Source organism: Sporobolomyces koalae (genome assembly GCF_050403365.1).
Source record: "Sporobolomyces koalae JCM15063 DNA, S_koalae_JCM15063T_v1_ctg3, whole genome shotgun sequence".
Taxonomy (NCBI): domain Eukaryota; kingdom Fungi; phylum Basidiomycota; class Microbotryomycetes; order Sporidiobolales; family Sporidiobolaceae; genus Sporobolomyces; species Sporobolomyces koalae.
In genome coordinates this window covers 166,281-188,600 of record NW_027481768.1, presented here as the reverse complement: position 1 = coordinate 188,600, position 22,320 = coordinate 166,281, and the positions used below count along the sequence as shown (strand labels likewise).

At 56.4% G+C, this 22,320-nt stretch overlaps 6 protein-coding genes across 6 annotated transcripts; 3 read left to right on the top strand and 3 right to left on the bottom strand.

The window, feature by feature from the left end:
• Positions 1 to 202: 202 nt before the first annotated feature.
• On the top strand, positions 203 to 3,909 carry JCM15063_004990 (uncharacterized protein; the record flags this gene model as incomplete). Its single annotated transcript, XM_076676093.1, has 5 exons — positions 203 to 334; positions 402 to 997; positions 1,062 to 2,790; positions 2,863 to 3,613; positions 3,710 to 3,909. 5 exons carry the CDS (start codon positions 203 to 205, stop codon positions 3,907 to 3,909), a joined length of 3,408 nt encoding a protein of 1,135 aa, XP_076536631.1.
• Positions 3,910 to 4,337: 428 nt separating this feature from the next.
• On the top strand, positions 4,338 to 8,386 carry JCM15063_004989 (uncharacterized protein; the record flags this gene model as incomplete). The annotated part of the gene is made up of 14 exons (XM_076676092.1): positions 4,338 to 4,542; positions 4,653 to 4,729; positions 4,851 to 6,014; positions 6,072 to 6,197; positions 6,268 to 6,429; positions 6,500 to 6,668; positions 6,730 to 6,927; positions 7,009 to 7,264; positions 7,343 to 7,405; positions 7,465 to 7,602; positions 7,668 to 7,853; positions 7,927 to 8,059; positions 8,138 to 8,246; positions 8,319 to 8,386. 14 exons carry the CDS (start codon positions 4,338 to 4,340, stop codon positions 8,384 to 8,386), a joined length of 3,054 nt encoding a protein of 1,017 aa, XP_076536630.1.
• Positions 8,387 to 8,911: 525 nt separating this feature from the next.
• Positions 8,912 to 11,471, bottom strand: JCM15063_004988 (OSTA/TMEM184 family protein; the record flags this gene model as incomplete). The annotated part of the gene is made up of 6 exons (XM_076676091.1): positions 8,912 to 10,128; positions 10,187 to 10,317; positions 10,388 to 10,419; positions 10,506 to 11,041; positions 11,105 to 11,168; positions 11,253 to 11,471. 6 exons carry the CDS (start codon positions 11,469 to 11,471, stop codon positions 8,912 to 8,914), a joined length of 2,199 nt encoding a protein of 732 aa, XP_076536629.1.
• A 646-nt stretch (positions 11,472 to 12,117) lies between these two features.
• JCM15063_004987 (putative short-chain dehydrogenase/reductase) lies at positions 12,118 to 13,275 on the bottom strand (the record flags this gene model as incomplete). Its single annotated transcript, XM_076676090.1, has 4 exons — positions 12,118 to 12,465; positions 12,550 to 12,827; positions 12,894 to 12,976; positions 13,046 to 13,275. 4 exons carry the CDS (start codon positions 13,273 to 13,275, stop codon positions 12,118 to 12,120), a joined length of 939 nt encoding a protein of 312 aa, XP_076536628.1.
• A 368-nt stretch (positions 13,276 to 13,643) lies between these two features.
• JCM15063_004986 (uncharacterized protein) lies at positions 13,644 to 16,400 on the top strand (the record flags this gene model as incomplete). Its single annotated transcript, XM_076676089.1, has 11 exons — positions 13,644 to 13,779; positions 13,846 to 14,165; positions 14,235 to 14,705; positions 14,769 to 15,022; positions 15,104 to 15,216; positions 15,296 to 15,516; positions 15,593 to 15,754; positions 15,856 to 15,895; positions 15,969 to 16,020; positions 16,092 to 16,201; positions 16,297 to 16,400. 11 exons carry the CDS (start codon positions 13,644 to 13,646, stop codon positions 16,398 to 16,400), a joined length of 1,983 nt encoding a protein of 660 aa, XP_076536627.1.
• Positions 16,401 to 16,678: 278 nt separating this feature from the next.
• JCM15063_004985 (uncharacterized protein) lies at positions 16,679 to 21,967 on the bottom strand (the record flags this gene model as incomplete). Its single annotated transcript, XM_076676088.1, has 7 exons — positions 16,679 to 18,542; positions 18,606 to 19,048; positions 19,116 to 19,371; positions 19,432 to 20,207; positions 20,275 to 20,538; positions 20,610 to 21,841; positions 21,958 to 21,967. 7 exons carry the CDS (start codon positions 21,965 to 21,967, stop codon positions 16,679 to 16,681), a joined length of 4,845 nt encoding a protein of 1,614 aa, XP_076536626.1.
• Between the last annotated feature and the right edge of the window lie 353 nt (positions 21,968 to 22,320).

Below are 22,320 nucleotides of genomic sequence, written 5' to 3'. Positions count from 1 at the left end.
TCGAGACGCGTCGCCTCCCGAAGTAAACAAATCAACTACAGACTCACAGCTGAGCGCCACGGTCACGAGCTCTATGCAACCCCCGCCGTCAGAAGACCCGCTCGCGCCGCTTTCTTTTTCGAATGTCGCGTCGATTCCCTCCTTGTCTCCCCCGCTAGTCGCTGTCCCTGCAGTATCATTAGATTCGCCCGACGCACAGCCGATGCATTTTCTTCCCGACAGCCAACCGCCACCTCCAGTCGAAAACTTCGCAGACAACCTGACGGATGGTCTCGAAAGGCGAGACACCGGTGGAAGCCTTGACCAGACGATCCCAGCAGACGGCCGCATACAGGTGAGTTGGATAGTACTTGATCGCGAGCGATAACGTTGGCGCTGATTCTGCCCTACCGTCCGTACAGGCTTTCGCAAAATTGGAATTCGACCGCTTCGACATCTACATCCAGAAACTGAGTGTTGTGCTCGGCAGGCGTCCGGCTTCAGCTTGGAGCCGTAAGGCGAGTATGGCGAGTCAAGATCTCGACGGGCTCGGCAGTCAACCCCCCCTGGTCAAACAGGAAGAATCCGCCTTCACTCTACCGGCTGATCCGCCCCTGGTGTCACCCGGGGCGTGTACATCCGCAATCGACAAAGGAAAGGCAAAAGTAGAGGACGAGTCTTTCGCAGAATTTATCAGGTCTTCCCCGCCTCCTCTCGAAACGGCGCCGGCACCCGCTCTTGAGCCACAGCCTATGCGTACCGAGATCCAGGCTCAGACGGCAACACCCGAGCCGATCGCCTCGACCTCGAAACTCTCCCCTGTGCCTGATCCGCTGCCTGCTGCTCAATCGACCACCGATATCGACCTAGGACCTCGTCGAGCGATCTCGCGTCAACATGCGAGATTGTACTACGATCACGAAGTCGGAGGATGGATCCTGGAAGTCCTCGGCCGCAATGGAGTAGTGATTGAAGGGCATTGGCGAGCGAAAGGCCAGAAAACTCTGCTTCTCGAGAAGTATGTTCTGCCCGACCCTGGAAACATTCAGGCGAATGCTGACCTCTCGCCTCGCATGTCATAGGACCAAGTTGCAAATCGCTGATCGAATATTTCATTTCTTGCTGCCTACCATCGACGTCTACCGAGCCGAGGGTGGAACTCTCACGAAAGGCAAACAGATACCGAGGCCTCGATCGACAGACGGTCGTTCGAAATCGAACAAGATCAGCAAAGGGAAGGGAAAAGGAAGTGGTAAAGGGAAAGGGAAAGGGAAAACAAAGGTCACTGTCGAAGCGGGAGACTCGTCCAGTCTGTCCGAGGTGTCGGACAGCGAAAACGATGTCAGCCCGCTACAAGCGCCTTCTGTCGATCTTGCCGGTACACCGATAGATCCCTCCATCGCCCAGACCCCTACGCCGACAGAGTGCGTTATGAGTCCCATGGCTACACCAGCTGTACCTGAGCAGCCAGACGCCAGTACATCGTTGCCACCACTACCCTCTCGATCTACCAGCCTACCGAGCTCGACATCAGCTTCCCAACGTCCTTCTCGGAGCCCCCTGCCGCGTCAAGCTTCCTTGCGGGCTCACAGTGCAATGGCTCCGCCACCTCGAGCAGCTTCACGCAACGCCGTGTACACAGAGGCTCCTGCTACTACTTCCTCCTCTCGAGCTCCGGTTCCTCCAAGTGCGGGTCCGACCGAAGAAGAGCTCGAACTCGGACGCCAACGAGCTGCCATGATCGCCCAGCTGTTGTCAGGACAGGCGGTCGGCGGAAAATCTCCGAGTGCAGTGAGCCAAGCAACCGGTCGGAGAGCCGGTATGAGAAGTGGAAAGGGAAAGTCGACCGAGAGTCGACCGCCGCCACCTGGCAAAGGCCCGGGCAAAGGGAAAGGTCCGCCTCCACGTCCGGCGTTAGATACAGACGCGGGTTGGCGAGACGGAGATGACAGTGATAGCGATGACTCGAACAACGACAGCGACGAAGACGTCGATATGGAGCAAGACACCAAGCCTTTGATCCGCAAAACCCCCATGAAAGGACAATCCTATCGCGCAACCTCGCCTGGTCCGAGTACACTTGCCCCTGCGCCAGAGCCTACAATTGCTCCGATGGCGATGAAGCAACCAAAGCGCAGAGCATCGAATCATGCGGCGTCTGCCTCTCCGGCACCATCGGCGAATTCGACCCTGACCTCTGCATCGCTTCCGCCTCTGCCGTCCAATATGGCATCCCTGCCTTCGATTCCTACACCGTCTCCCCGCTCATTGTCGGCTTCAATTCTGCCGGATCTCGGAACGTTGCAGGCAATCGAGAATGCTGCGACGATGCCGATTCCGACCACAGTTTCCGCTTCGACGACAGCGCTCCCGCTTGCTCCACCATCGGCATTTGCCTCACAAACCGCACAGCCTAGCAAAGCCGCGTCGAAAGTTCCGAAGAAAAGCAAGGCAAAATCAGGCAAAGGCGTCGGCGATTCCACCGGAAAGAAGACGAAAGCCATCGCGCCCGACGATGTCTCAATTGCTCTTGATGCTGCGAATCTTCTTGTTGTCGATTCGGCGAACCCGACTCTCGAACCGTCGAAGCCTCGCCCGAGTCCCTACATGCCCGCGAGTCACCCTCCGGGCACTCCCTTGCCCTTGCGCGCTCCGGCAGATGACCTTTTGGCAAAACCGCCATACACCTATGCTTCCCTCATCGCACAGGCTGTTACCGAATCGGATCTGAAAAAGCTCACGATGCAACAAATCTACGAATGGATCGTCTCGAGGTGGCCCTATTTCAAGGACTATCAGACTGGCTGGCAGGTGAGCATTCCCTGCCTCATTACGCACCCATCCCGCGTCCATCTCGCTAAAAGTGCATTCTCTCCTGTGTAGAACTCGATTCGACACAACCTGACGCCAGCCCGTGGTTTCCTTAAAGTCTTGAGGAGGCCCGACGAAGCAGGAAAAGGCGCGTTTTGGATGATAGACCCGGCCCAAGCCGCGAGCTTTGATGGTTTTCACTTCCGGAGAAACCCCTCATCCAACTCAAAATCGACCTCCGCGGCCGCCAAATCAGCAGCATCGGGATCGCCTGCTACGGCCGGCGCGCCGAGCCCCGCGGACCCTTCGGCCGCTGGTTCTACGAAAGCTGCGAAGCCCAGCAAGTCGAAGGCGAATGCGAATGCAGTTTCGGCTTCTTCGCCAGCACCGACACCTTCGTCGGCAGCGGCCGCGACGGCCTCTTCATCGGCGTCGTCAAGCAAGGAGGCACTCTCGAAACCGCTGCCGATCGTGGTCGGTCCGATTCCCGATTCGTACGTTCGCCCAGCGCCACCAAAGACGGCGGCCGACAACTCGCATGACGAAGTGACGGCCGCATTGCTTGCCGATCCACCCATCGTTCTGCACGAAGGCAAGATCATCCTCAACCCGGGCATCTTTGCACACCTCACGCAGGAGCAGCTCGACAACTTTCAGGCGATTCCGGCGAGCAAGGCATTGCAGATTCTCCAAGCGTTCGTCGTGCAGTACTTCAAGGACAAGATGCGACGAGCGGCAGCGGAGAAGGCCAGAGCAGCGAAAGCGGCCGCTAAAGCCGCGGGAGCAGCTGGAGGCCAAGAGTCTGCGACCAGTGCGGTTCGAGGTGAGTGGCGATCGTCCTTGTCGATAACGACAACGCCGAGCGCGGAACTTTCGGTGCAAAGTCGCTGACCCAGAACTTTTTGAGCCCCATCGGCAGCTACCCCGCCTTCTCCTGCAGCTGCTTCCGATTCCAATTCCCCTTCTGCCGCGAGCATTATCGTCACGGACGCCTCTGCATCACTGTCGCAAGCGTCCGCTGCAAACACGCCTGCCGGGGCGAGCGCGCCTTCAAAGAAGCGTGCGCGAGAGTCGGACCCACTCGGTGCCGCCGCGCCACGTCTCAAATCGGCCAAATAACACCTCGTTCTTGTCGTACTGTAGTTAGTGTCTGTTTCCTGTCGTATGTACTTCGAAACGAGTTGGCGCGACTCGCGTGTTGTCCTTCGCGTACCGATCGAAGTTCCGACGGTTGACTCGGAATATTTTGAATTTCCTCGCGACCGATCAATACCAAATCACGGATTCGGTTCTGCAGGTGCGCGACGAGGCTGTAGTCGTTTACCATGGGCGTGATGATACTTGAAGGAATAGAACAGGTTGTATGAAATTTTGCGTCGAGCCGGCCGGCGGCGGCGCAAAGCCATCAAGGTTCAATCAAAATTCAAAAGGCGGAGTTGTGGCCCCGAGGTCGAACGGGCGAAAGCAAAAGTTTCAAAGGCCCGCCGCTCGCCCTTCGCGCCCGATCGATCTCACAGCCACCCATTCCGCTCCGTCGAGACGACCAGATGACGGCTGCTAGTGCAGCGTTCAGCTCGATGGCGGTGCTCGAACAGGCCGCGCAGCCCGCCGACCGGGCGACTGGATCGCGAGCAACATCCGATTCTCCCAACGAAGGCACCGCACCGCTGCCCGAGAAGAAGCGTCGCCGGCGGACCCACGGGGCCGAGGACGGCAAGCGGTACGCCTGCGACTACGAGGGATGCATCAAATGTAAGTTGCGCGCGCACCGAAGTGCCACGCTCGGTGCCTGTATGCGCTCTCTCGGCCCTGCGAGCCCTTATTCAACTCACGCCTTCGCTCGCGTGCGCCATCGCCTACAGCTTTCAGCCGGCCAGACCACCTTAACCGCCACAAGCTGAACCACAATCCGACGACGATCTTCAATTGCGACAGGCGAGTGACCGCTCCCACACGGCTCGCAGCGCGGAGGCGCGGGAGCCCCAGCTGATTTGCGCGAACCCACTCGGCTGACCCACTGCGTCGTTGCCCCGCGTGTCTCGCCAAGCAGATGTAGCAAGACGTTCGTCCGCATGGACCTCCTCACAAGACACGCCGAACGCCACGACAAGCGCGAGAAGGAGAAAGGCGAGGACTCGGGCGAGCTGCGTCCTCGAGCAGAATCAGGCGCAGCCCCGCGCAAACGTGCCAAGGCGAACAAAGAGGCCACCGCCACCAAGCAACAGCAGCAGCAGCCGACTCCACCGACCAAGAGGTTCGACATGCCAGCAGTGGGCCCTCCCGGCCAGGCACTCACGGCTGCTCAGAGCCAAGCACTGCACAACTCGCTATACAACGCATTACCAACAGGCAACAGTCCAGCTATCGCGGGGGTACCGTTCCCCGTGCTACATCCTTCCGACCTGTCGTCGCATACGCCCACTTCAACGCTTTCGACCATGTCTCCTCATGCCATGTCGACCTCGCTGTCCCCAGCCGAGAACGCATTCACAACCGCCGCTCAACAAGGGCCGTCCCCGCCAGGGACGTATGGCTCCTCGTATGGCGGGCCGTCTCCGACTGCATCCTTTGGAGGCACGCCCACCATCGTGCCTCCTGCCGCCAACATCTTTGCCAGTTCGCTCGTGATACCTTCGACATTCCAACCTGATACACCCGCCCCAAGCACAACGTCGAATGCGCTCGCACTCGTCGACGGAACCCTCAGTGTCGGGCCTTCGCATCATCCTCTCGCAAACGGTGCAACGCCTAGCCTGCATCAGCCGATTCCGCATCCGACACATCACGTGCAGTTCAATCTTGATCCCACGCAAGCATTCGCGGGGCATGCCGCCCAGACGTACAATTTCGAGGAGCCGTTCAACCTCATGTCCTCGAACCACATGACGGCGCAAGACATGTCGTGGCTGTTCGATGCGTCGCAGCCGCTCGATGTCCACTTTGCCATGAGTCGGCCAGCGAGTCCAGGTGCGGGAGGGAACACGGATTTCTTGGGTGCTTTCTTGAACAATGGGATTGGGAGTCAGCTGGATCAAGTGTCGCGCGAGCTGGAAGCGCACGAGCAGAAGCAGGGTGGTCAGGTATCCGGGGGAGGGATCGGGCTGCTTGGCCTCAATTCGAACGATCACCTCGCGACAAATTCGCTGCATCATTCGAACGGGGTCAAGCTCGAGCCCATACAGGAAGTCAGCCCCCCAACAAGCACGAAAACGCCGATTGCTACGGTACGTCATCCTTGACTTGTCTGCCTTTCCGCAAGTACTGATGTTCTCCGCTTGTAGCTGTCATCCTCCGATTCCCACAGCGGTCCTGGCAGTCCTTTCGACATGCCGAGTTCTCACGAACCGATAGATTGGTCGATCTATGTCGACAGCGATACCCGCACGCGAGTGCTTGACTATCTTGGAGTATGTTTCCGATGCTTTTATGGCGGCACTGCGATCGCGCCCTAAACTAACCTTGTCGTGCTGGTGATAGCCCGAATGGGGTTCGCTGCGTTCAGATCCTCGAATGAGCGCTCGCAATATGACGTTTTACCTAGACCTTTTCTGGGTCAAGATGCACGAAACAACCGCCCCCGCTGTCCACCGAGCATCCTTCAGGCCGAATCAAGCTCCGACACCGCTGCTTCTCTCGATGGTGAGTTCTGGCTTTCTCGTTTTTGGAACCTAGCCGCAGACCTGATACCTTTTGGGTCCTCCTTTCATAGATGCTTCTGGGTACCTACTTTGCGCCTCTTGACGCCTATCAATTATCAGTCCAGCTGCATCCTTGGTTCCGAGGCAAGGTCTTCTGCTCGCCCGAATTCCGACCTCGTGCGGAGATCTGGTTGCACCAGACTGTTCTTCTTATTGTCATCTTTGGCAAGCTGTGCAGCAGTACGTCCAGACGCTCACATTGAGACTCGCTTCCGAGTCGCTTACGAATCTTTGCTTGCAGCTCGCATGGATCACGAGATGGCCCACATCTTTTGGTCGTCCTGCATAACTCTCGCCAAGCGCAGTGGTCTTTTCTCGCAGCTTGCCATTGAAATCCCGCACGACAAGAAAGAAGACGTGGATTTCCTGTGGCGCGCCTGGATCCAAGAGGAAGTGGCAAAACGGCTCGCGCAGATCATGTTCGCGGTCGATGTCGAACGTAAGTTGCCATTGCTTTCTTGCCGAAGGCAATTTGGTTCGTTTTGGATCGGTGCCTAATCCGGAACTCCCCTGTCTCCAGATGCTGCGTTTTTCCGGCATTCGCACACCCTGTCTGCATTCCAGGTTCAGCTGCAGCTGCCGTGTGACGAAGATCTATGGGAAGCTCCGAATGCTCAAGAATGGAAACGCCTCAATGACGAAGCACGACCGCCGATCCAGTTCATCTCGGCGCTCAAGGCGTGCTTGACTGCGACTCATGACCCTCCAAGTCTCAATCCGTTCTCGAGAATCGCCCTCCTGCATGGATTGCTCAGCGTCTCGCAGGATCTGCACTGGTACGTTAGTATCGTTCACTGTGAGCATGGCATTGGTGCTAATTCGCCTACTGTCTGTTCGCCTTCTTTCTTTCCTAGGCGCGATCACGTCCTCGGCTTTTCCAATCAAGAACGTCGCGCGCAGACATGGCGTGACATGATGTACGTGTTGCCGCTCCCTCATCGCGTTCGGGAGATGCTGATCTCGCTTGCCTGTACAGTTCTTCGGCATACAATACTTGGAAGCAGAGACTCGACGGTGCTCTGGTTGACGCTTCGCCCGCAACGCGTCAGCTGCTGCGTGCTTCAATTTCCCTCTACGCGACCGCTCAGATCACTTTCTCGATCGACATTCACGAGTTCGTTTCTAATGGCTCCCCCCACTCGGTTTTTTCGTGCACTAACTCTTCATGTTCTTGTTCAGACTGCAAATCTACGCTGGAGCGCAAGTAGCCCTCGGTCTCGTCGTGACTCCGCCGATCTACCATGCCGCAGAAACGCGCATTCGCATGTGGTCGAGCTCGAAAGAAGGCAGGGCATCGACATGGCATGCATCGCATTTCCTTCGATCATGTTTGATGCATTGGCAACAGTCCACTGGTGACCTTGCGTGCGTCTTTCACGTTTCCCTGTTCGCCCTCTTGTTCGCGGGTACTGACATTCGTTCGTCTTGGCGTTGTCAGGGGTTGTCTGCACCATCGATGGGCAGTGTACATCGCTTGTCTCGCCGTGTATGCGTTTGGTCGGTCGACCAGTGGTCCTCCAGCAGTCAAAGCGCACAATCACCAGGAGGCTGCCATGCGTTATCTCGATCAGGTCAGTCTCTGGCCCCCTTTCTTTGACGAGGACGATGACACGAGCAATGACTGAATGCTATCGGTACATTCGCTGTAGATGTGCACAAACACTCCCGATGGCCTCCTCGCCGTCCCCAACAAACAGAACTGCCTCGACCTCTGCGAGACTGTGCGCGACTACATTTCGGACACCCGCTGGGAGCTTGGTGAGTTCATGCTACTAAGCTGTGTTGCTTCTTCGACCTTCATACTGACCAATTTGTCTCATGATCTCGCAGTGCAAGAAGCTGGTCACATCTTGCAAAAAGTCGTCCAAGCGGCACCAATTGCTACCGCTACCTTCTGATCAACTCAGCCTATTCTTCCATTAATTCGCTTTCTCGCCTCGCATTACCACCTGTACTTCATCCGGCAGTCCCCCCATCTCCATTTCTTCCTCGTCGTTTTCTCCCATTTTCCCGTGCCGCCGTACCTTCCAGCAGTTTCAGTCGTCTTTTCCCTTGTCACAATCGGCTTCCCCTCTTCGGCAGCAACCCTTTCACTCCTCGCCTCTCGCCCCTTCTCACTCCGTCTCGCTCGCTTTGTTTTGTCGCAGGAACTTCCTGCGCTAGATTCACGCCCTTGTGGCGCTCAGTTGGAAAGAATGGGAGAACAAGATAAACATAAAAAGCAGCAATAGATTTCGATCTTTCTTGTTTTGGTGTACACAATATTTCTCTTCTACTTTTTCCCCCCCTCCTGCTATGTCTCTAGTTCATGAACTGAAACGCCATCAGATCCCTCTATCTATCGAAAAAACACAATGTGGAAGAGTCAATTGCATAGACTGCGAAAGTGTTTGAGATTACAACGGAAGAAAGTGGCAAAGAAGTTAGACGACATAGGATGGTGCAGCTCCGGCAGGAAGTCCTCGAGACAAGGATGAAGGGACTGCGGCCGAAAAGAATGCGGCGGGTGGTACCGTGGGCGAAGCAAGAGTCAATCGAGAAACTGTCTGAGCTTGTTGCTCTGTGCGCATCGAGTTGTTCTCGTCTAGACTTGAGAAAGGGGCAGGTGTCGGCGAGCCGAGTTGAGCGGGAGGTATGAACGAGTGAGGTCGGGACGTGGTTTGAGGAAGATGTCCGAGCGAGTCTTGCGAAGTCTCTGTGCCCTCGACACCGTGTTGCAACTCGCCGAGATCGGTCGCCTGCGGAGGTGGGTAATGTCGAGCATCATTGCGGATGAGAGGAGTATCGAGACGATGCGGAGGCAGAAGAGGGATGGAGGAATCGGCTAGGACTAGCGGAACATTGACTGAAGCAAATATATCGTCACCCGGGCAAATGCGATGTCTTCCAGTTGACGTTGTCTTGTCGATGCGGAGTGTTTGTGCGGGTCTGATGGGTGGTCTTCCGCCGCGACCGAATGAATTTACCGTCCTGGTCCACCAATTGTGCTCCTCTCCGGTCTTCTTCGTCTCGTGGCTTTCGCTTGTCCATTGATCTCGGTAGCTACTCCACTCGTACTTGTCCCGCTTCGTCAAGACTCTAATACCATTTCGATCAATCTTCGTTCCGCGAAGGGACGCTGGTTCGCTTTCCCTCAAGAGCCTGGTCAAGTCTTCTCCAAGGTCGAGTTCTTGCATGTCGACACAGCTTGTCCTCCTGGCCGGGGCTGGTCTGCGCTGTTCGGCGATCTTCTCGTGATCTTCGATTCGGTCTGCTTCGAGCAAGTCCTGCGTAAGCTCGACCTTGCCACGCTGAACGACCCATCGAGTCTCTTGTGCCAACTCGCGTCCGAGATCGGTCATGCGAAGACATTTGACAAAAGCTGGCCACTTTTTCGTCTGTTGCAGGATGGGTAGTCCGTCTGGTTTCGTGATGGGCAGATTGCCGATCCGCTTCTTGGGCTTCTTTGGTTGCGCGAGTCTCGATTGATCTTTGACCTGTTGCTTGACTCGGGCATCCCACTCGGCCCATTCTGCCGGAGTCAGCTGCTTCGTATACGCCGACTCGTCGACGTCGGGTGAAGGGGATTCATTGTCGAATGAGACTGGCGCTGCGAGTGCGCGGTAAGGCAGGTACGAGAATGACTTGACGTGAAGAAACGCTGTCAATGCTTACAGGTCAGAGCTTGCAAAAAGACTGAATATGCTCGAAGTACTGACCAAACACCATCATCTCGAAACAGCTGAGTAACCCAGCTATGCCAATGACAATTTCCTCGGCTGACCAATACGCGCGATTTTTGATCACTCCTATCGTGACCAAGAGGCTGAGGCAAGTTTCCTGCCAAAACCTGTCTGGAAATCATCCTCAGCCGTGCTCTGCCCGGTCTGGAGGACAGAAGAGCTTTTTGGAAGACTTACGTGAAGAAGACGACGAGCTTGACAGCGGCAAACTTGATTTTCACACAATAAGCGTCAAAATGGCACTCGTCGCACTAGAGCAGACGGGAGGGTAAGAGGACAACAGACCAGGACGGACCTTGAGCACTGGGTCGAACGGTGCGAGTTCGTCTTTGAAGACTACATACAGCTGAAGGATGCAGTACATGGCAACCGTGACGGAGACTGTGATGAACGCGCTCGCCCAAACGTGTACGAATTTGGGAGACCACGATGCGAGACAGTAGTACCCAGTGTACTCGCCGATGACGGCGGCCAGAGTCGTCAGCGGTCTCACAACGACGTACTGACCGACGAGTACCCTCATGAGCCACAGGAATGATTCGCCTTCACCCGAACCTCCTCGAGCTGGTCTCCACTTGAGGAACCCGAGAGGCCAGATCCATTTCTTGATGTGAACATGCTTGACTGACGAACGCAGTTGGGCGGCACGCTGCGCGGCAGTCTCGAGCGGTTGCGGAATTGGCTCTTCCGCGGTCGGACGTGGCTTCGACAGGTAGGATAGTAGGAGGTAGAAGAAAGAGCCGACGATGATTGCTTCGTAGCAATCGCGGGCAAGCTGCCAGTACAATGCCTGGTGCACGAAGTAGTACGAGAAGAAAGAGCACCAGGAATCTGCTAGACCCGTGATCATGAGCACGGGACATCCTCGTCTTTCCTTGATAGAAGGAGGCGCACAGATAATCGGCATGAACAGGATTCGGACAATCAGGCGCTGCTCGGTAGGATTGTAGAAGAATGACTGTGGTAAAATGCAACGGTCATTGGTGCTCAGCTCCTTGCAAGTTCACGTCTTAGCTTACCAGATGCTTCCAGATCAACCTACGGATCGAAGTCCCGTTAGCCGAGCGCGCACGGCTTGAGCAGGATTTTCGACTTGCCAGAAGGATGTCCAGGTTGCGATGACCGAAAAGAAGCCAGCGACGAGCCAACCAACATCGTGAGCCTTGAAGTCAAACTCGCCTTGCGAGAAGAAGGGCACCGGATCGCGCGGGAGAGTTTCTGCCAACGGACACCCGGACGACGCATAGTGGACGTCTCCCATCGTCGGCGATTGATTCGTCTTGGGCTGTTGATCCGCCACGGAGTAGAGTCGATTGTTTCGAACGGTGTGGGAGATCGCGAGTGGTGCGTCGACCAGAGGCTCCGGTTCTCGGGTCGCGTGGTGTCGGCGACTAGGCGCGTCAGGTATGTGCGCGATCAACTTCGGCTGGTCAAGGTCCCCAAGGCAAGGTTGAAATGACTGAGCGGACTGAGCTTACTGGTCAGGCTCAGCGGCGCGAATAATCGAAACGATGCATTGAGAAGGCGGCGCCGACATACCAGCTCAAGAAGAGCCTCGCGTCCGACGCGTTGCTAGCGTGCCGCGCGCGCGGAAACCGAGCGTCGTCGATCGGGCGTAGGATTCGCACTTGCCGCTGATGAGAAGGTTGTGCACGGACACCCTTGTGCTCGTCCGTCAACATCGGCTGATTTTAATCTAGCGGACGTACTGCACAGCTACAACAGGGCTTCAGCCGATCGCTATTGTCCAAAGAGCTATGACGCCGCTGCTACCGACACGCTCATGAGCGACGAGCAAGCAGGGTTGTACTGATTCTGGTTTGTTGACAACAATACACCTTTCTGGTAAAGGACGCAGAAGAGTGCGCGAATTTGGTGTCTATGTACTGGTAGAACACGAGGCTAGCTCATGCCTGGCCTTTCTCAAAGATCGCCTGCAATTTTTGCCAAGTCTGCTTCGCGACACCTCCCTCCTCGGTGGCCCAGGTAGGAATGCCAACGCCCTTTACCCGGATCCCACTGAATCGCAGAGACTCGTCTCGTCTGCCTTCCGGATTGACCGCGGCGTAGAACGGGATTTCGGCGTAGGATTCGGGAGTGTTGCAGAACGGCGCGTACTTGGCGAGCAGCGGTCCAAACAGGTTTTGCGCCCACAGGATCGGGGCTGGGAACCCAGCGCTCGCTCCAGCAGTCGTTTGCACGTAGCCCGGGAACAGATGGTACGCTGTGAGACCGGGGAACGCCCGGGGAAAGTGCTGTGCGAGCGCGAGCAGGGTGGGGGAAGGATCAATTCAGCTTGGTTCCACGGGATGAGGGCGAGGAAGAGAACGGGCGCTCACTGCTGCCATGGCGTCCCCGAGAGCGCCATCCTGGGTGCCTTGGGCGACGATTCGGCCGAGCGCCCATTTGCGATTCAGGGTCTCTTTTAGCTCGATGTCGTTCAAATCGGGAGGAGAGGAGTTGGATCCACTCGGAGCGAGCACCGAGATCCAGGTGTCTTTGAGCGTGTTGGACGCCGCAAGAGAGTAGGCGAGACCGAAGCGAGAGAGGGTCTGAATCGCAAAGTGGGAATTGTGGGATTCAGCAGTGAGCGAGGTGTCGCCATTTGGAGGTCCGCCTGCACAGGTGTACTAAGATTAGGCTGCGAGGTCCTAGAGCTGGACGAAGACATGATCTGATTCACCTTGGGTGGTCACGAGGAAGTGGATCGCACCGCCCGACTTTTCCTTGAGCTCTGCAGCGACTCGCTTGACCTCTGCAGTCGAGCTGTGTCGGGGAGAGGCTGCGGTGAGTGCTATTGTAAGGAGGGACCTCGCAGAGCCGGGTGCGACTGACCTGAGATCCGCCTGGATAAACTCGTACTTGGCTTTGCCGTTGCCAACTCGTTCGAGGTCTTTGATGACACTGTCTCCTCGCTGCTTGTTGCGGCCGATGACGAAGACGCTCGCTCCGGCTTGAGAGAACCTTGACGCAAGCGCAGCCCCAATCCCGGTCGTACCCCCCGCGACGGCCGCAGTCTTGTCAGTGAGGTCGATGTTGGCGTTCTTCTGCGCGTAGACTGACATGTTTTTAGTTGTTGATGGAGTGACAGGCCAGAGCGATCGCTGCGAGTTTATCGTCATGATTCATCGCATGTGGGGTAATTCTTCCGCGATGATGTTGCACCGCTCGAGCTACCGAGCGACACCCTGCTGCTCGCCTTGCACGTGCACCGAACCCGCAAATCAGGAGATTCCGTCCGGGCAAATTGGCGGCATACCAATTTTGGATGTAGAAATTGGCAAATAGTCTACTGCCGGCCCTTGCACTTTTCGTCGTCCGCTGCGGTGCTCTGCTGCTACTCTGAACTCGTCGAACACCACATCGCGAGATTGTTCCGCCGCGAGCGATCGATTCTCTCACACCGCGACACACTCGCGAAAGCCGCAACGCAATGGCGCAACCCCGCGGCAACGTTCCACCCGGCGGTCAGCCTCAGGAGGGCGGCGGACTGCTCAGTTCCCCGCTAGTCAAAGCTGTGCTACAAGCAGGAGCAATTTGGTACATCACGCAGACCTTGTTCGGTTCGAGTGAGTGCCCCTCATCTTGATCAGTCTCGCTCGACTTGCGCGCTCAACTCTTTAAGCCACGAACAGAGAACAAGGCGGTCGATCAATCCTCTGTCACGCCTGCGAACCTCAATCATGATCCTGCCACCGCCCCGACCCACACGGCAGCATCGACGGGCAATGTCCCGCCTCGACAGCAAGCCCCGGTCCACCCGATCTACCCTCCCGGCACCGCCCTCGACGTCGCCATGCAGTTGTCGACCCTGAGTGACGAGGAAGCCCGCGCGAATCCTGCCTCGATCCTGAAACACCCCGAACCTGGTCTGCCCGGAACCAAATTCGAAGGCGTCAAGTGGGAGAACAACGGGGTCGAGCAAGTGTGGGACACCGAGTGGACTGTACCCACCGTCAGTCGAGCTTATCTGGTTCTCTCGAAAGACGCCATGGCTAATGATGCTCAGAATTCGGAATGACAGGCCGTCCAAAACAACGCTTCCCTGTACCTCGACGTGTTTATGGTCTATTCTCCGCTCAACTACCCACCTCATCTCCGTGACAAGATCCCGCTTGCCGGGTTCGACTTTGACGGCGTCGATCTGCGCCCGGCCGAATGGGTCCACATGCGCAAACTCCTGACTCGATACATGCCCCAACGCAAGATCACAAAGACCAAGAAGCTTCTGGCTTCCTCCTCAAAGGACAAGAAAGACGACGCGGACGATAGAGAGGCTGAAGACGAGGAAGACTCGAAAGCGCCTCGTCCCGTCATCTCGTACTACCACCCGAACGTATCCGTCGAGCTGGTCTGTGGTTCGGGCGCCTTACCCTACCATACCTTGCCCGAAGCGGTCAAGAACCACGTCCACCTGGCGAAGCAGAAGACCCTCGAGGGTGACGAGATTTACATGCCGCCCGTCTACGTCAACGATTTCTGGCTGCTCAAAGGGGTGTGTCCGCGCGCTTTTCCCCCTACTACACGAATCCGAGTACTGACTCTGGCCTCTTTTCAGCACATGAACCCGATCAACGCAACGACGCCGACTTTGCCCTTGAGAGTGACATTGAAGCCCACTTCGCACTTCAAGTTCCAGATGTTTGCCTCGATGCAAGACTCGTTCGAGAAGCAGGCGACGACTCCTTCTCCCGGAGGACTCGCCGGAGGTGCAGGTTCCGGAGGCGAGATGGACGCGATCAAGACCATGCTGCTCGAGACGAGCCCCTGGTTACTCATCACGACTGCCCTCGCATCCGTTCTACACATGCTGTACGATTGGCTCCCTTTTCTCCGGGATAGTTTCGCGTCTCACACACGAAGGAATTGACGGCGGAGATCGTGTGTCGACAGGTTCGAGTTTTTGGCTTTCACCGCAGATGTCAAACACTGGCGTGGCAAGAAAGAGTTGGTCGGAGTATCCGTCAGGACCATTCTCGTCAACGTCTTTACGCAGATTGTCGTCTGTGCGTCTCGATTTTGCTCATTCAACGATCCGCCTTCCGAAGTGCTCAAACTGAACTTGTCGTTTCCCCCCAAACCTAGTCCTGTACTTGCTCGATTCTTCGGAAGAGACGTCTTGGATGATCATTCTCTCGTCAGGAATGTCGGTCGCGATCGAAGCGTGGAAAATTACGAAAGCCGTCGACATCAAGATTGTTCCCGCTACTGCGGGACTGCTTCCGTACAAGCTCGAAATCAAGGACAAGCACGTCTTGACAGAAGACGAGGAAAAGACGAAAGAATACGATAAATTGGCTTACAAGGTTCGTCTCTGGTCTCTCTTGCCCCTGCCCTGAATACTCTCTGAACCGCTTCGAGCCTGTTTCGAGCGACTACCAGTATGTGAGCTGGACCATGCTACCATTACTGCTCGCCTACACGGTCTACTCGGTGTTTTACAACGAGCACAAGTCGTGGTGGTCATTCGCAATCGCTACGCTGTATTCGTTCATCTCGATCATGGGGTTCGTGCAACTCGTGCCCCAATTGATCATCAACTATGTGAGCTTCTCTCCCCTTTCCCGGACCCTGCGATCCCATCCAATCGGTTTCTACAAAGACTGACAGATCGACTTGTTGTTCCCGTGCCTCGTCTCGTACAGAAATTGAAATCTGTCGCTCACATCCCAATGAAAGCGATGTGTAAGCATATTTGATTTGCGCCAGAACTGGTAATGGATGCTGACATTTTCAATGGCTCGTTTGCACAAAATAGGCTACAAGAGTCTCAATACCGTGATCGATGACCTCCTCGCGTTCTGTATCAAGTGAGTCAACCTCTTTGCTTCACAATCCAAAGAATGTGGCGGCAGCTCAAAACAACAACAACATTCTAAAGGATGCCTACCTTGCATCGACTCGCTTGCTTCCGAGACGACGTCGTCTTTGTAATCTTGCTCTACCAACGCTACATTTACCGCGTCGATCCCAACCGTGAGAACGAATTCGGTGCGTTGTTCTTCCTCTTAACCCTTTGCGATCTCGAGGGAAAGGTGACTGAAACAGAAAACCGGATGTACGATGGGGTTTTTCCGTCCTTACAGGCCAAAAATTGACAGAAGAGGAGGCCAAGAAACTGCTCGAAGCGCAAGAGAAGAAGGACAAAGAGCCTTCCACCGAGGAAAAGGAAACAAAGAAAAATCAGTAATTCTGCTATTCCCCTATAGCTATTGGAATGAATTGTATACTGTATGCGCGGCCCATACCGGCAAAGTTGACCTCGATAAAATGATACGATGGACAGCCGCTTGTAGCGATAGCGCTCGAGATCACGTGAGATGGTCCAAACTGATCTCAAGCGTATTCTCAAGTCTCCTGCCATGATGATTTTATCACTCAAGACGACGTATCGAACAAGATCATGGGCATTCAGGTAAGACTGGCAACAAGGGGATTACAGCTTGTATCGAGGGAGATGAACGAGGCTCAATGTCTACTGCCTTTCCGTCCCATCGCTCTCGACAAGAGCCCTCCTCTGATTCCTCCACTACTACCACCGGACGAGTCATCGTCTGCTGCGATCGGCCCTTTCGAACTCTTGCCGAGTCCGAAGATCCCGGCCGAGCTTGTCCTCCTCGTATTCGAGATGGGAGGAGCACTGACTTCGGCACTGATCGACATCGAGCTCGTACTAGAAGGGAGACTGTCGTAGCCTGGTTGCGACCGGGACGCTTGGATCGGTGAAGAGATGGCCGAATTCGCTGCCGATCGCGAAGGAGACCCGACGAAAGAGAGACCGCCAAACTGAGATTCGTGAGGGTAAGGCGTGGTCAGCTCGGGGCTCGTAGGTGTACCGAGTTGGTAGCCAGACTGAGGAGCCGAGACCGAGACCGAATTGCCGAGCGGCGCAAGTTGGTGGGAAACGTGAGTCGTCGAGACAGTGGTCTCTTGGGTTATACGGATCCGGGTGGTAGTCGGGAGCCGGAAATGCGAACCGCTCGCAGTCGAGCCCGTCGATGACGAGTGAGTCGAGGAGGCTTGATTCATCGGAACAGACCCAATGCTCCGAGGATTGTTCGGGAAGTGATACGATGCGTCTTCGGAGAGAGGACTCTCGCCCGAGTCGAGCAGCCTGTTTCGAATCTCTCGAGCGCCTGTCTCGACTCTCAACGGCGGTGCATCACGTTGGGGAAGGGTACCACCGGAACCGGTGACCGGCGTCCGACTGGTGAGCGAGTCTATAGAGGGTCTCGTGCTGATCGCAGCTAGAGCCGATAGATCCTCGGAAGAGATCGATTTGAGTAAGGCTGCTGAGGGAACTGTCCGTCCTGGGGAGGTGCCGTTTATTGTCACGCTTCGATGACTGCGTCTTTCGGCCTTGTGACCCGTTGTGGCTGTTGCGTCCTCGTCGGGTCGATTTGCGTTGCCATTGAGCATCGCTCTTGGCGGAGGAGTAGAGGCGCGCAACGGGTTCCGGATGTGCAGCAGCTCGTCGCCGGTCGAGATTGGAGGAGGTCGCGGCGGCGGAATCCCGAGCGACTTGGCTCGGTCTTGCACGCCTGGTCCATAAGCACCACTTGACGTCGCTGGTCGTCCAGTCATGCGGCTTCCGGCTCTCGTCCTGAGCTCTGGTTGCTTGAGACGAAGATCGTAATAGCTTAAAGCGGAGATGAGACCGCCACCGCGCCTCCAAGACTCCTCGTGAACTTCGCTGCACGCTTCAGCGAGGTCGAGAAAGCGTTGAGAGCTGCCGCCACGAGACGAAGCGACTGATGGGGTCCCGCTCCGCCCCGTACTGACCGAGCCTTCTTGATCGAGACTGGCTCGTTCGAGAGACCAACGAGCTAGATGAGTCGCGAAGAGGCCGAGTTCTCGGGGTAGATCAATCAAATGAGGCAACAGGGGAACACCTTCTTTCGCAAGTGGCGAGAGAGAGTTGCGGAGTCGATATGGTGCCAAGTAAGTCGATGCGAGCGAGGATGTCCACTCCTGTCTGTAGGCAGTCGCTGATGCAGGCGTCGCGACATGTTCGATGAAATCGACGAACGCAGCACCGTTGTCCTGGACGAACGAGTTCATGGGTAACATCCACGGTTCCTTCTGGCCGAACGATGAGAAATTTGCAAGGCCTTGCAAGGTTTTGGCGATCAAAGTCAGGGTGCGTTGAGACTTCGTATCTGGAGGACTCGATACGATGAAAAAGAGTCGAGGATTGAGGACAGCTGGAACGAAGAACCGGAGGAAGACGAAAGCCGACACCGAAGTCCACCGCGTGTTCTTCTGGTCGTCTCCCTGCCCATACTTCTCGACGACGACTCGTTGAATGTGACCAAAGATTTGGCGAAGGTCCCTGCAGCAGTAAAGGCGAACATCAGTTTTTCGCTCGTACCAAGACGAAAGCAGGGAGACTGACTGTGGGCATTTCTCGCGGGCGTCGTAGATCGAGTTCCAGAGGTACGTCGACCACTCATGCAGCGCATGAACATTAGCCAGTAAATCTTTGTCTCTCCACCCCGACTTGAGCTTCAACGGATCGATTTCGATCTCAACCTTGTCCTTGATGATCTTGCGAACCGCATCACCAATCGATGCCTCGAGATATTCTGCGCCAATGAGCCGCAAGTAGAGTTCGACGGATTTGGTCAAAATCGTGTTGCCTCGGAAAAGAATCGCTGCGGCCCGGTTCAGTCGATCGTTGTTGTCGACTTCGAGTTCAGCGAGGCGCATAAGACGTGGCACTAATATGCTCTCCGCTTGGTATATCCGAAGCAGTATGGTCGTCATCTCTTCGAGGTCGGACGGAAATTCATGCGCAATGTCTATTGCGAGGTCCGCTTCGATATCTTCCGTGAGGAGCTGTTCAACCGGCGTGTCAGTGATCTCTTGATTAGCACGGACGCGCAGAGATTTTCCTTAGACTCACCTTCAGAATCGTTTCGTACCCTCTGCTCGGCAGAACAATTTCTTCTGCCACGCGCACACCCAAGTTGAGCTCACCGACAACGTCCGTTCCCTTCGCTGGATTCACAGGTTTGATACTCCACCAGTCTTCGCATAGCTCATGTCGCGGCAGGTCAGGGACACGGACAGTCGCACAGCCGAGAACTTGGTGGCGAGAAGAGCTTTTCGTAGCCTGAAGCACGCGAATTGTGATTGGCGCAAAGAACGGTGGTAGATCGCTGTAAGAGGTTGGGATTAGCGCGAGTGTGGGCTAGGCGACGAGAGGTTTGAGCACATACGAGAATGTGAAAGATTCATTCCAGAACGGCGAGCGGCCACGACGAGTAGCCGTCCGTGCGACGATTTCTCCGTCCATTTCAATCTCGCAGCACCAGTCTGTCCCCGAGTGGTCATCTTTGCCTTCCCCGGTTCGTGGTCGAGCATATGCGAGCGAGGAGGCAATCGACCTGTTTGGGGAATCAAGCGCACCGGGAGATTGAAGTTCGCTCGATTTGCCATATCCATCGCCGTTGTTTGATCCTTCTCGCGACAGCTCCGGCCGATCCCAGGAAGATTTGGCACTGGATCTCATCGTCTCCGACATCGTTTCACCCAGCGCCCTCCCTTCATTAATAGTGATCTGTAGCTTGCGAAAGATCCTGCAGCTCTTGCTGAGCTCGTCCGCTTCCCCTTCCCTCGTCTCCTCTTCATCCGATGACGACCAATTTGGCTCTCGAGTTTTTCTTCGAGAAGGCACGGGCGGTGGTGGAGCGGATCCCGCTGCGAGATAGTATTCCGGTCCCGCAAAGCAGTGCGCCATGACGAGCCAAACTTGCGTGGCAACGATGGAAGGGAAACATAGGTAGATGGGTTCATCGGGGCGAGGAGATTCTGACGAGAGCGAGGTCGACATGGGAACCGACGCGAATGACGAGCGGAACGGGGTGGCGGGAGTCGCGGTACGACGGGAGATTGAGACGCAGTTCGGACGCCCAAAGAGTGAATGGTCTAGGATGCGAACGTCGGTGCGGTTGTAGGAAGGCAGATGGATCGAGCGCATTACAATCTTGTCGGCCTGCAGAGCTGTCAAATTAGCGTAGACCTTCTTGCTGTCACTTGCGGCAGAAAAGGAAACGACGTACCTCGCCTGATATTCGTAGAGATCCATCATCCCTCAAAACGCCTGTCGCGCGACGCCAACCTCCATCTCGCTCGCCAGGCCCAATCCCGAATGCTGACCTGCTTTTCGGCTTGTCTCGCGACGAGCTCGACCTGCTACTGCTGCTTTTACTGTTTCTGCTGCTGCCAGAGGCATCGTCAAAATTGAAGAGCATCGCTTCGGCGGGCGAGAGCAGGTGATGCGAGGATTCTCGTTTCCCGCTCTTCCGTTTCATCACAGAGGGAACCTATACATGGTAATCGGGGCGTGTCAGTCGCTAACGCGTCAGCCTCGCAAGGTTCCCAGCGAAACACGCACATCTCGAATGAGCGGAGTCTTGCTGAATTTTCCACCTCCGCTGCTGCTGCCACCGACACTTGCATCTGAGCCCTTGTCCTGAACCCAAATCCAACATGCCTGACTCCACTCTTTTGACTCTTTCTGCCTGACGCGTGCGGTGCGGTCGCCTTTTGCTTCGCTGAATTCTGACCGAGCCCCTCTAGCCACACCTCCGTGGTGGGGCACTTGCCAGCTTTTCCCCGAGTCGGCTTCGGATGTACCCGAGTGGAGCGAACGAGCGTCGTAACCGCCAGTCGGTTCCGATGCAGGACTGTGGAGCGGAGCAGCGGGGAGGGGCGCGCCAGGATACAGCGGCAAGCTTGACGCAAATCCGCTGCTCCCTCGACGCGCGACAGGCTGATTAGGGTCAGGATTGGCAACAGGCGTCGAGGGTGCCGCGGATTCGGCAGGAGTAGAAGCTCGCGCCCGGGCGACGTCCTCTGCGCTAGCCCTGTCTTTGATGCGCTGGGCTGTTTGCTCAATGTCTTCTCGCAGACGAGCGTTGCGTATACTGGCCGAGTTCGAGCTGTGAATCGAAGATGTGTCGTTCTCTGTCCGGGATTTGATTTCGTCCAAGATGGGGAACTGGTCTTCGTCCGAGAACGCGCCGGCCTCGCGCAGGAACGCTAGATCTTCGAGGGGAGCCCGGTCGTTCAGAGGTGATCGCGGAAGCAGTCGTAAGGGGCTTTGGCCTGCAGCTGATGCGAAAGGGTTCGGAGGGGGGCTCGTGCTGCTACTGCTCGAGCCCGGTCGACGTATTCGAGGTGGAGGTGATTTGCGGGGCGACCATCTGGGCGTGTGTGCTGCTATAGGGGCGGCAGGTGAAGCATAAAAGGGGTTGGAACCATTCGCTTCACCTTCGGGTCCTTTCGAGCGACTGCTGCGGAGGCTGCTCGTATCGTCCTCGTGATTACGCTGCAGTCCGCGGTCGTCGCTGGTCGTGCGCGCGCGGGAATGACTGATTGCCGCGCTGGTCCACTCGCCTTGCTGTACTACCGGGGTCGTCTCGTCCGGTGCTTCATCGAGAGACGGGCGCGCGAGAGGCGATGCCGGACGCGGGCTGACGGACCGAACCGAGTGCAATGACCGAGCGGACGAGTGGGTCGACAGGCGAGTTCGACTCGACGCCCGGGACGAAGTCCGAGGTGGAGGAAACGCAGGTGCCGGCGAAGACGTGCGGTTCATGCGATCGATCATATGTTCCAGTGCGTCTGTTCAAAGACGAGGATACATCAGTAAAGCTGCATCGTGCTTGCACGGCTGCCGCGGCGCGACGGCGCTCAAAGCTCGCCTCCTCTAGAGCCTCCCGAGACCCGTGGTGGCTCACTTGGAGCCATGCGATGCGAGTTCTAGCTCACCTATTTCGCTCTGACTCGCGGGCTGAGTGCTCGGAGGCGCCATACCCGACGTCACGGGCGCCCGATGGCCTTAACTCTGGCAAGCTGTCCCGAGTGACGGGAGCTATTCGCGGGTCCGGTCACGCTTGAGAGTCTTTTGATTGGGCTACAGACCTGTATCGAATCGTGATGCCGACGCTTGGAGCGCGCCAGGTCTGGCTGAACCCTCGGACTGGTGAGGTGCGTCGCGTCGGTGGGTGGAGGTGGTAGATCGGTACGCAGTTGCCTGTACAGCTTGTGTGAGGACCCGCTACTTAGTTCAGTAGCTACGAGGCGTCTGGGTCGGGGTATTG